At 37.3% G+C, this 13,728-nt stretch overlaps 1 protein-coding gene across 1 annotated transcript; it reads right to left on the bottom strand.

The window, feature by feature from the left end:
• Positions 1-2,814: 2,814 nt before the first annotated feature.
• Positions 2,815-12,458, bottom strand: SLC35E2B (solute carrier family 35, member E2B). The gene is made up of 9 exons (XM_009695410.1): positions 12,308-12,458; positions 9,867-10,395; positions 9,018-9,153; positions 7,802-7,929; positions 6,782-6,902; positions 6,379-6,432; positions 5,657-5,729; positions 4,799-4,944; positions 2,815-3,606 (listed from the first exon to the last, which is right to left on the bottom strand). Exons 2-9 carry the CDS (start codon positions 10,189-10,191, stop codon positions 3,360-3,362), a joined length of 1,230 nt encoding a protein of 409 aa, XP_009693712.1. The 5' UTR covers positions 10,192-10,395; positions 12,308-12,458; the 3' UTR covers positions 2,815-3,359.
• Between the last annotated feature and the right edge of the window lie 1,270 nt (positions 12,459-13,728).

Genomic DNA, 13,728 nt, shown 5'->3' with positions numbered 1-13,728 from the left:
AGAGACGGCGCCGCTCCCCCCCCCGCCACCACCCGTAGGAGCCGGGCCCACTCACCGTCACCACTACCGGAGACTGGGACGAACCGCGCAAAACAAACGCGTCACTTCCGCCCGCCGGGGCAGGCTGATGACGTCCCACGTACGCTCGTTGGCGCAGGCGCCCGGGAGAGAGTGGTGGAAGGGCGCCGCCATGAAGGGCTTGGGCCTTCCTCCATCCAAACCCGCTGCGAGAGCGAGATCGCCCGTGGGCCCCACGGGAGTCACCAGAACCGCTACTGAATCGTCAAGGGGGCCGTTTCCTACACGGCACCCGCCGTCCCGCTGGCGGGAAGGGAGTTAACGGCCCAGCTCGGCAATCACCAACCAACCCAGCCCACAACACGCACACGTCCGTGGCAGCAAAGGAGAAACCATCAGCACATGTGTCTTCACATGTCTTCTTCAGGACCGTCCTTATAATTACATATAAAAACCAATTCTTTTTATTATTACTCATTTGAATAAAGCATGATTCCAACAGTCATTTAAACAAGTCACTTACAGAACTAATACACCGTGAAGGAGAATTTACATTAACTCAGTGTGAGAAGGGCAACTCCTAAAAAGGAAAATTAGTTGAGACTACGCAGAACAGAACTTAACACACTTATCGTCAAAGTGGTGAGGTTACTTAACCATGACGAGAGGTTACTACGTAATACACCATAAGAAAGATCATTGTGCGCAGCTACTTTATTATCCATCCATTGTCTTAACCGGGAAATAATGTCATTTTAGAAACACGTCAACTGCTGCAAGTAACACCTTACCATTTGCAAGTCTGTGTTCTTCAGCAAGGACTTGTCTTATTTCAGGAATTCACATTTTAAGGAAGATCTGCTGTTTCTATGAGAAAGTATTTGACAGATGTAAAAGAAATAATCCGCTCACAGAGCTCGTCTTGATCAGTGCACGAGTATCAGGGGTGCAGCTGTGAGACATGCCAGTGAAAGAAACACCAGAGTGTTTAAACAGAGGACTTTCCAGAAGAAATTGGGCAGTACTACTGCCATCATACAAAGCAATGAAGAGGCAGATAGGTGGAGTATAATACTGTAATGAATTCTTAACGTGGAACAAAATGGTCCTCATTTACCCAACAGGAACAATAGCAAAGGAGAATTACCAGTATGACTGGAGGAAGAAAAGGTCTTACAAGTGGATGGTAAAGAGGTCAGTTTGTTTAAGCTAATAAAGGCCAAGAAGACTGAATAGAAAAGTACACAAGATCAATGCTGTGAAGACAAACCCCTAGTAAAACGGGATTATCCTGCTGCCACAGAACAGGTGGGGCTAAACCAGCCAGTAAAAAGCTTACAGGTGTTAGAAATCCCAAGTTCCAAAATCCTCCCTGCTGTTTGGTTCACAAAAAGTTTTCCAGCAATAGCAAAGGCTGCTAGTTTTTAAAATGAAGCTCCATCAGTTGATGAAGGAGTTTACAGGAGAATGGAGATAGGTAACCAGAAAGCCACTTACATTTCTGTCTTCCAGCAAGAGTAGAAATATAATGCAAACCAGACACTGTTTTCTGCCAAATACACTAAGATTTTTGAAAACATAATGACAAAACAAAACACAAAAAAAACCCCAAAACCACACACACACACAAAAACAAACCACCAAAAAACCACAGAGCTCCACCCCGCAGTCCACAGCTTTTGTAAAAGTGACAGGAGTTCAAAGAAACAAAAAACCACAGACATCACATATACAATGATGAAAAAAATTGACATTTCCCTCCCACTCAAATCTACAGGGAATACACCCCAGGCAACCAGTCATGTATAGGAATGTAACCTGAAGACATAGGACAAAACAAGCACACATGATTTAAACAGAAGATAGACTTCTTCAGAGACTCTCTTGGAACACATTTTTGCTCTCTGCAGGAATAGTTCCTAAAGCTAACGGAATACTTCACACATGGAAACATAAGCATGAGCTTAAATTTTGCAGGAACTCCACTGGTAACTTCCTATTAGAAATTATTTTTACCATAAAGACCACTTTATCTATGCTTCTAATGCCATGCTACAATCTTTCAGAAGAGTGGCAATTATTAAAAATCAGCTCATTTTAATTGTTAATTTAATTTTGTTACCAAAAGTCCATTTGAATGTTTTTGTAGCTACATGTGCTTTTTTGCCAAAACTAATTACTAATACTTAAGATTTTTTTTTTTGGAAAGGAAAGTTAACTTTCAATCTTTGATCTACCACAAACCAGAATTTCCTTAAAAGAAAACTTCTTAAGAGCTGTAGAAATAAAGATTAGCCTCAGTTCATAGTTAATATTCCTCCCTTTAGTGACCTCTCTTCCATCTCTATCACAGATACCTCTGAGATTCTTTACGTGATCAGAAATGATAGAAATACTTTGCACATAGGTCAGAATTATAACCCTGAGTTTCTAAAAGGCAGTATTTTGTTGCACTCTTAGAAATAATACCAAAAAAAAAATCAATTTATTTCCTCATAACAGAAATACATAATAAAATGCAAGAAATTAAAATATCAAAAAGGTTTCTTATAGAAATATAGAGATCCTGCTTCCTTTATCACCAAAAATTTTCAGTGCTTTTTACCTCTAAGCAACTGCAGATATTTAATTCAGCCCTCCATTTATACAGTGTATGTATATGTGTGTATACTTGCATTTCAAGATTGTCAATACACAACCAGAATGCAGTTATTTCCATGTCAAAGTTTAGCAGAAAAATCATTTTTTCATTCCTAGCTTTGTAGACAGAAATAGCTGCTCATCACTGCTTTGGGGCACGGGCTCATTTCCATAGTTTGCTTCAACTAAATGTATACCAGAATAAGTCATCTGTTGGGAGAGGAGGGGGTTCCTTCTTCCAGCTCTACAACGCACAGAAATGACAGAGGATGCAGGCAGAGCAGAGTAACAAACAACTAGGAATTTCAGTTATGCACCAATTTCATTCCACTGCAAGCAGAATACAGTGATGGGTCCACGTTTTCACATTATTTTGATGGGTATGGAGGAAGGAATCATCTTCCCACAAGACACTGAAGTTCCTTCTCTTATATAGGTTTGTATGTTATTTGCAGTCAAGGAAAGACAATAAAGCCCAAGTTTATGACATTACATGACACTAGGTCCTCTGTTTGGTATATCAGTCTCTCAGTAAATCAAGGCTTACTGGATTCTTCCCATTGTTTTCTCTCTGCTTCAAGTCCCAGGCTTGACCTGCCATGAACTCAAAGAAACCAAATCAGCATTAACAGTTGAAGAAACAACTACTTTCAGGAAGAGTTCCTTTGAGTTACACTAGGCTGGAAGAATAAATGACCATATTAATCATACGGTTCCAAATCCTTGGAAATTAGTGGCTCAGTATCTTCAGTTGTACTTTGTGCAGATTGCGGGGCTGCAACTGCCAGGCTCTGTATAGTCTCTTGCTGATGCTGCTTTGCCTTGTTATATAGTAGAACTCCAATTGTCACTAGAACAGTCCCAATGGCTGAGAGGCTTGTAATTTTGTTACCAAACACAATAATACTTAGCCAGATTGACAGCGCATGCTTCACAGTACTAGCAACACTGGAAAGGAATATAACAATTAAGGCCAAAGAAAGCTTTCTCATATTCCACACACAACCAGGCTTTAATGTAGCAGGACCTCTCTTTGTTTTGCTTGCTTTTTAATCACCAACTCAGATTCCACTTTTCCTCCTGAAGTTAATACCAATTTGGTTGTATATCAGCACTCGTATTTTCACACTCATCTTAATTTTAGAGCTAGTACAAATAATTCATCTCAGGTTTTTGTTTTCATTGCTTTTAAGTATGCAGTACAGTGTTAGCAATTCATTTCTAGCTAACACAGACATCCAGAAAGTGCTACAGAACACTAGCAGCATAATTATCATTTGCGAGTGTGCTGCTACTATTGAGGTAATATAACATTATAACCTCAAAAGAATCAATACCTAAATCATACCAATAACATCATAGCAAGTAGTGAAGAAATTTTGTATAGATGTAAATACGAATATATGTATGCTTTTACATCCTTTTACGTAGGGAAGACTAACAACTTCAGAATAAGCCTGTGTGTTAACAGTGAATTGTCACATGACTGTGGCAGGGGCACCTGAAAGTATAAGACAGCAGAAGCCTTCAGAGTTTAGAACCAGGATTACCCCACAGGCCCTCGGGCTATTCGTACAAATGACCAGTTATCGAATCAGAATTGTGTAACAGCCTAACAAAGCTGCCGATAACTGACAACGTAGGTGGAAGCTGTCTTTAGAGAACACATATAACTCAAGAAATACAGCTTGACATGCTCGTGTCATGCTTCAGAAACAAAGAATGGAGAGCTGATTGCTCACATTCTGTACTGCACCGAGATGTATATAGGTATTGTCTTATCACTGAAACAAACAGCAGCTTAAACATTGGATCTAGGGTTTCGATGAATCTGTTTCAGTCTCATTAACCAGCTTTAAGGAATGGCTGTTAAACCTGAACACAATACCCCTGCTAGTAAATGTGAGCACCTGTGCCATAAGCTCAACAGCATGGGTCAAATGCTGCTCTCCTCACACAGTGAGGGAGCAAACCACAAAGTTTTGGTGATCCAGATGTGAAGAGTTTTCTTCTTATTTTGATGCATTTATATTATTTATTTCTTTGCACAATACCTTTACTGCCTAGTTCTCAAGCAGAAATACTGAGCAAGAAAAAAAGAAAATAAATTAGTGTTCTTGACATGAAAATACAGTTTTACCTGAAAGTCACAGGAGAAATTTTTCCCATCAAGGCATAGGCTGTAACACTTTGTAGGTGGAACAAGACTCCATCTATTAAGAGAAGTATGACAACATCTTGGTTGTAGCTGAAGCTCCTCCCACTTTTCCCAATCACAGGCACATCCTAAACAACAACAAAAAAGAAGGCTCTAAAAGTTTAGTTTATAAGCAAATCTAAACATGATTTTCCACCCAACTCATTATTATAAGCAGATAGAATTTTACATTTAAGCTTCAGCAAAACAAGACCTAGAACATACAACACATGTAGATCCTACAAATTTTCCCCCACAAAAGAATATATTAGAAAAACAGCTCTCATCTGACTGAACTTTCCAGTGTGTTCGGCCCACCTGTAGGCTATTTTCTTTTTTGAACACTGATGCATGGCAATGAAACGCCAGAATATGAAGGACACATATTTAACCTGATACATTATACTTACTTTAGCTCAATTATGCTTTCAGAGAGTTAACATTCCTATACACCATGTGAATATCGGCAAAAAGTCAACAAATATTTCAGATTTCGTTTTCAAGTCTTTATCTAACACTTTAAATGCACTTAGACAAAATTACAATTTGATCTCAAAAATCCTGGGATAAACTCAGTCTTCCTGGGTCACTTGGCAATTCATGTCTATATTAAATTATTTCTTTGAAAACTTTCTCATTTTTAGCCCCCCCAGTCTCTTGCAGATGTAAAATGAAATTAATTTCAGAGTGGTCTAAAAAAATGGGAAGAGTGAAAAGTAAAAATTAAGATTATCCTTAGTTGCACATTCTGCTCACAAGTCAAAAAGAAAACATAAATCTGTGTCAGTGAATTCAAATTACCATGAAAAATATCCAAGCTGGAATAAGCATAACCACTGCAGCAGCACTTGTGTAGAACTGAAGCTCTGGGGCTCTACAAAGGAGAAAAAACAATGATTAAAATGATCAAAAGATCCCCCTTTCTTAGAGCTGAAAAAAGCTGCATGATTATTGTATTTACAGATATCAGAAAGTAATAAAAGCCATCTACCAAGCTTTGTGGACAACAAATTCAGTAATCTCTTGCAAAGATAGCGTTTTGCTTTTTGTGTTGGCTGAGATAGACTGAAGATAAAAGGCTCATGTTTTCAAGACCAAAACTAACATTTTTTTCTTGTCGCAAAATACATACCTATAGCTATAGGTATATTTTACTGCAAGATTTTACTCCTGGCTCGCATTTCATAGTTAAAACCTCGAGCAGGTTCTGAAGTTCATTTCTGCCTGCCTAAAAACATTTAGGGATGCTTTATGAATGCAGAATAAGGACTTGTTTCTGTGAAAAGATGACTCATTTTGGGTATACTGAGCGTTTTAGCTGATTATGAGACTCTAACCTACCACAGCGGGATGTAAGCATAGGGGAGTTTTCTTTCCCTGACAAAATGATTTAGGTTAAAGCTGTCTGTAAACAGCCTGAGAAAAAAAAAAAAATCTTGGCGCAATATAATCATAAATATGTGGTTTCCTTATGTAGCCCAAATTCCATCTATAATCAAACCTGAAATATTTTTAATACTTACGAAAATCTGTATTTATCTCCACTGAGTAGTTTTTTGGAAAAGACATTTTGCAAACTGGAAAAAAAAAAAAAAAAAAGGAAACAACCCATGTCATTTACCTGTATTTTAGTTAGGTCAAATAATCAATCCAGGAGAAAGACAGTTGTTTCCCTTAGATGCGTAGATAGGTTTTCTACACATCATACAACTACAGAAAGGAGTTCTGTCTAACTCCGTTAGACTAACAGAGTTGTACTATTTTTTAAAAAATTAATGCTAGCAGATAAAGAAACTGTTAAAGATAAATTTTAAATACCAACATTTAAATGTAGTATACGAAACTAACTAAAAGCAAAAATTTTTTTCAATTTACCAATAAACAAAATTCCTTTATTCCACATATGCAACTATCGTTATGCCTTACCAGTCCATGATATTAGTAGATAAAGCTGCCGAGAAACCTAGAATGTTGAAACTGATTTCAGTAGCTGTACATAGAGCTAGCCCACCCATAACAGGAATTAGAGAGAGATTAACCAGCAATCCTGCAAAAGAAAAGAAGAAAAATTTAAATCTGAGTTTAATTACCGTACTTCCAATTACATGTACCAGATACTATAGTTTTTGAAAGTTTAAATTCCACCATAACTTCTTTAGTTGAAAGAAAAAGCAACTTATGTGACTGGATTTTAAAGCAGAGAGGTTCTAAAGTGAGATCTCAGACAATAGCAGGGCACTCTTGAAAGCAATATGGACATACACTCGCTGATAAAAGTGTTTCCCTTGGAGAAAGAAAACGGGACTGATGACTGTCTTAATTTCATCTTTTTTTCACCAAATGACAGAAGAAATATTATACTCTCCCTGTTTATTCTGTGATTGAATTACTCTTCTTCCTCTGACTTATTTCAGCCTTTTGCCATTTTGCATCACAAAGCAATCTATACATGCCTTCTATATTACTCCTGTGACTTATAGCTAGTAACAAGCAAAATCTCTTCAAGCAAAAAGCATGCAATTGCAAGTGGAATCACAAAGAAATTATATTGTGGTAAGCCAGTTGTTTGGTTTTTTGGTTGTTTGTTTTGTTTGTTTTTAAATCACAGAGTGAACACAGTGAAGAAAATAAAGAATTTTAAATTCTGAGCAGCAAGCTGTCCTTATAAGAAGGAACACACTGAACTTCAGTTACTTAAGGCTGTAATAATATTTTCTTGACAGAAAAATAACTTCAGAGCAACAATGCCCTTACACAGCTGCATTAAAATAAATCCTTTTTTACTTATTTATACTCTACTTATTGTGTTCAAACAGAATGATTCTTCCGGCTGCATTTGCTATATTTCAGTGGAATTTCCTTGTCAGTGTTCAACTAAGTGACAGTATTAAAAAAAAAAAAAATCAGAAAAAAAAAAAAAATCACATTTCAACAGTGAGTACTCACCAGTGTATTCCCCTAATATCATCCGAGACATGATAACAGTAAAAATAGGTGCAGAGCTTTTAACAGTTTCTGCAAATGAAACTGCCACATTTTTCAAGCTGACAAGACCCAAGACTACTGTTGCAAATCTGTAGCAGAAGAACACATGAAATTAAGCAGAAAATAAAATAATGCTTTAAGAGCTACTCTTAGACATCTAGCATAAAAAAGAATTGCATGATAATTTCTCTAGGTTTATAAATTTGAGCTGCAGTAACTAAGAATATGGACAGGTGTAGCTGGCAATCAAGTTATCAAATCATAGCAGCTTGACTGAACTGTGGTAACTGGTCAGTTGCACACCTATGTGTCAGATCTATTTCTTTCTGCTTTGGTTTAAACATTATTATTTATTTAGCACAAATGAAGGTACCTTTGGGCAATTGTGCAATTTCTATGGGTGTACAGTGTAAGCAAACATCACAGTTTACTTTTTAATGCACTCTAACCAAGCTTCAGATTACAGTGTTTTAAGCTAAAGTTTTCAATAGGCTCAGTAAAAAAGTTAGTCAAATTCTGCTGATAAACAGGAATTCACCAAGGAAATTTTATCATTTGCAGTTATCCATATTTAGTGTAAATTAGGTACACTACATATTTACCATAATTTAAACCATGAAATTAAACAACAATGCAGCATAATTATTACAATACAGCTACTCTTAATTAATTTGAATCTTATGCTTTATCGCTTTTGCAATGTAGAGGAAACCAAATCATCTATTTTTACTCCCCTAGACCACAAACTGATACTATCCCAGCACACCACAAAGATTTACTTTTTAAAAGCTAAATGTTAATACCCTGTATCACTTTTGAGGTAAATTGCAGGAAAAGGTGAGGGAACAAAGCAACATCGTAACAAATATTATTAGTACGCTAAACAAACATCAGCCTCAAAAGGGAACAGGAAGAAAGTAAATGGAAAGAGAAGTGTGTTCTGAAAGAAGCTAAATGTGATGGGAAGCCAAGCTAGCCAAAAAATTGACATCTGGAAAAAGGAACGTAGCATTTAGCAATAGGAACTAAAAATAAAATTACCCTGTAGTTTTTTTTGGGGGGAAAGGTGAACACTCCAAACACTTTCCAATTAAGAATGTGTCATGAAAACACAGCTTCCGTTCAGAAGAACGCAATGAAGCAACCTAGGATCTCTAGGAAATATTTAACTATTTACCTCATTAATCCAACAAACAGCATTATCATGATGAAATTGGGTGGATAAGAGATACGTGTTTTGTGTTGATACAAGCAGCATGGAACAAACATTTTTATACAGCCAATGAACGTGGTTGAAAGCATTTGAACAGCACCTAAAGAAAGATGAGAGGAAAAAAAATAAAATCAGAAGATGATGGGAACGTGATGAACCTAAGAAAATTTCTAAGACAAACTTATATGTAGGACTTTTAGCAGTTAAGAAACATGGCAACTACTGCCTAGATTTTATAAATTCTCACAAAAGCCCTTTACTTCTACATCTACCAGCAAGGCAGCAGAATAAAACAAAGGTGGCATATACTCATAAAATCTGGTTCATAGATAGAGTGCCCCTTGTTTCCCCCTTAAAGAAAAAAAGCAATAAGCAGCCCATTGAATAACAGAGATCACACAAAAGCAACTTTTGCACTTCTGCAAACAAACAAAATCTTAACAGCTCTGGAGACTATCAAGAACTGACTCAAGCTTTTATTCTTTTAAAAAACCCACACTACCCTCCAACACAGAAAACAAAAAATTACATTTTTCTTTCCAGGTCTTAGTTCTTAAGCACCATCTTATAGCTCCTCTAAGAGCCAAGTTTCATACCATCTTTCAGCGAGTGGGGGAAAAGACAGTGTCAGAAGCCCTTTGGCAGGCCGAGATCACAACTCATGAGTTCCCAGCCCCAAATTCCACCCCCACATCTCCTAACTAGGTCTTGTTCACTTCAGTTGAACCATTTTGTCCCTCAACTTCATACAGGAGGATGCGGTATTGTCAAATATCTTACTGGAATTAAAGCGTAAAAGAAATGTAGGGTTACCTAGCATGCTGGGCTCTCCTTCCAGTAACGAAAGAATGTATTTGTTAAGAAAAAGAGTGCAAAAGCTGAAGAAAAACCACAAAGTGAGGTAGATGAGAGCATGAGAATTCCAGATGCCCAAGTCCGACTCAATTACCGTAGTCTCTGTGATAGTTATTTTCAGAACGTTTTCCTCTGGCACACTGTCACTCCTAGCAATTTCAAATTTTTCACTCCTGTTAGCAAAGAGCGAACTGAAATGAAATAGTGATTTTCCCTTTGGCTTCTCTTCAAGGCAGGGAGGATCAGGTTCCTCCGGTGTCTGAGCACTTGTCACAGTCGACATGCTGACATTAAGAAATTAATATTTGTCCTTAATACAAACCAACATTGACTTAGCACAGAAGAGCACGTCGACGAAACAGAAGTATCACGTGATTAGTCTTTCATCTCCCATGGCCTGAAAAAGTCTACTTGGTCCTCCAAATAACATGTTGCATAAAAATAAACTTCACATGCTTCTTCATGTGGTCTATTCCATTTTTTCTGCCTAAGAATGAAAAAAAAAAAAGAGAGAATGAAGGCAAAAAAGTATGTAGCTCAGAATGTAATACATTTTAAATTCCTAATGCAGCAAAGATACCACATGTCACCTGCAGTTTATGAAAGATAAAGAGACTTCTGTAGCTTGTCTTTCAGACTGGATTTTACACTCCTAATATTATGATACCAAGATAAAGCACTAAGAATTTACCTAAGGGAGATTTCTTTATTCCAAAATAGCACGCGTGCACACACACACAAAAGACTTCATGTGTTTTTAAGTTCTTTCTCCTCTAAAGCATGTCAACACAGCCTTTTCAATGATAATTAACTCCTCTTCAAGATTCTACAGTTTCTTTGATCTCAGTCTAAGGTCGTCTTATAACCATGCAACAGAAAAACCTTCACAACCAAGAAAATCTGGGCAGGAACTGGTACCCTTAGTACTAATTAACCTGTTATCAACTTGAATCAAAGAGAGCAATCAATAATCAAGAACTATAACTTCCAGCAATCAAACACAGTTACCCCAGTAAATATGAGATCTAGGAAAATATGTCCAAGAGCTTTCCAGACTTGTTCTCTATTTAATTACTTGTAAATAATGCAACGTTACTTACTTTGCCATACAGTACTGTTATAGCTTGCAATTCAATATTAGTACTTGCAATAATCCTTAAAGCCTTTTTAACAGATCTGACAGAAAAAGGCATTAAATTGTTTGCAACTAGAGCTTTCTCCTTTTACAAATTACATGAAATGTGATAAGCTACAGTAGTAGAGAGAATAACAAAAAAATCAGTGACCTGTATTCTTCTCAAGTCATGTAATGTTAGTTAGCACCATAATGCTACAGATTCAAAGTCTGTATTAAGAAAGAGAGAAATTGCACCTGAGCAGTTTACCTGCAACAAGAAAACACACTATCACATTTATTGCTTTCTATTTTGCAGTCTGTGTTTTATGAGCAAAAGAAAATAAGATGAATCAGATGAGAATGAATGAAGGACAAGACCTCTTTTGCTCGTCAACCAACAAACACCGGGGGAAATAACATTTGAAATACTTTTCTCCAGAAGGCTATTGGCTGGGTAGACAAGATGGTGGACCTTACACAGGTAAAAAGTTATTCTTGTGGGGGAAGTTAATCACCAGACATCTTGGAAAAGCTGTCTGAAATGAGATCATAATACTACAGTGCATCAAACAATGGCAGCACAAGAAATAATCAATGGCAAGCAAAAATACAAGAGTTGCAACAAGAGCTACTGCACCTGTCCTGATTTTGTTAGCATGTGAACAGCTGAATAGGCTACACTGTTTTTTTCATGCTTTTTAAATGTCCAATGTGGCATCTCAAAATAAATCGTAAAGAAGTACTGAAGAGTTAAATACGTTGGGTCAGTTTCAATAACCTAGAGCAGCTACTTTACACTGAAATTTTCCATTCCTCATGTTCTCTATTTCTGTTATTACAGCCATGCACAGAAAGTTTCCATCCCTATCCCCTTATCTCGCTCCATTTTACCAAGAAACCATGCTAGCAGCATGCCGAGGTATAAGACCCTCTGACACACTCGCCTTAAACCATGTACTTGCGTTAACCCAGTTTAAGACAAAACTTTGAAGGAAGATATGCATTCTTTAAGAGAACTGGTTAGGAAAAATGGATTCTTGACTCCTCCTCCTTTTTCACGTCTTAAGGAAAAAATACCTCTCTACATTCAAAATGCTTAGTTATCACAACTTTGTTAGTATTTTTTCTGTTTATATTACGCAATTAAAAACAAAAGCAATTAAGTACAACGGAACTCCCACCCTCAGCAGCACTGCAATATCATATTCGATATCACCGATTCCACACATGGCAGGAAGCAGAACAGCAAATAAGAACAAAACTACTCCCCTAAATTACTGACCTGCTGTCTTAAATCAACTGGAAAGCCTTAGATGGGCTGAAAGAGTTCTCCATCTGGAACTAATTCAGTCTTCCTCCCTCAAGACCAACCAGCAGCTGATGTTTACCAATAGATGAAAACGTGGCAGCGGTTGGTAGACTGTTTCGCTTGGATTACACACAAACATTCAATCTTGCAGCTCAAAAGAAGAAACATTATGCAGTGCATTTTATACTCTTCCTTGTGTCTTCTCTAACTTTTAACTACGTTACCAATACAAATGTTGTATTAAAGGCGGAAAAAATAAGGAGTATAAGCTTTGAGAGTCTCAAATTCTGACTTACAAGAAGTAGCTAATTACCAATTCAACAACTCCCCAATTTCTTAAGCTTTAAGACATGGCATTCATAAGTTTCCCTGCATTCAAATTTCTTTTCCCTTTCTACTCAGAGCAGTTCAAAATTTAATCAGAAATACATTCATTTCAAACTTAAAACAGGAGCAGAGAAAAACCTTTCCTCAGAAGACTTTTAAGAGTGAAGAAAATAAATGAAGCCATTACTGCTTGTGCTTTTAAGCATCTAGTTTTAATTAAAAAAAAAAAAAAGACTCTCCCTTCAGTTTTTAACAGAGCAGTCATACCTGGTTCGATTACTAAATTGCTTACACTATTTTCTATTGTGTGCAAGTGGCCTCCATCGGAATAATCATCATTTTGCTGCCAGGCAACCTGCATTAATATATAGAAATGACAGCTGTCTGTACAGTGCTTTTGTGGAAATCGTGTCAGAGCTTAACGAACATTTTGAATTAGCACCAGCTCACAGCTTCTGACATAAATAGCACCTCCTTTGCTTCACCCCAACTACAACAAATGTTTTTGTGGACATGCGATAGATCAAACCAGGGAAACTGCTCCCCTCCATGAAATTTTAAGGCTGCAGGGAAAAGGTCACTCTTAATCCATACCAGGACTAATACACATCATCTGCTCTTCATCCATACACATCATCTGCTCTTCATCCATACACATCATCTATGCTTAATTCACACCAGTACAGTTTAACCTCATCACTGTAAAAGTAGTATATCTACATGGATTGTTTTCGACAGGTCTCAGAAGAAAAGAAACATTGAGTTTTGCAAAAAATAAAATGCAGAGGCAACACAAGTTAACAAGAACACACGTCCTGCATTTTCGCGTTAGTCCCTCCATAAGAAACGTTTTCCAAAGAAACTGTGACATTCCACAGTGAAGGCAAATGAATAAAAGAGTGGGGGGGAAACAACACACCAAGAAATGGACCTCATGTAAAGTTTTACAGCAGTACAATTTTCTAACATAATTTCAAAGGGAGCCAAACCAGTTTTCCTTCTCTGGTGAAGGGGAGGTCTGTGTCACATCCCCCTTCCTCCAACACTGCAGAGATGCGAGGGGTGAA

This window comes from Cariama cristata, unplaced genomic scaffold (genome assembly GCF_000690535.1).
Source record: "Cariama cristata isolate BGI_N322 unplaced genomic scaffold, ASM69053v1 scaffold40972, whole genome shotgun sequence".
NCBI classification, from domain to species: Eukaryota; Metazoa; Chordata; class Aves; order Cariamiformes; family Cariamidae; genus Cariama; species Cariama cristata.
Note: the sequence above shows the minus strand (reverse complement) of the source record. Positions and strands in the feature narration are given on the sequence as shown.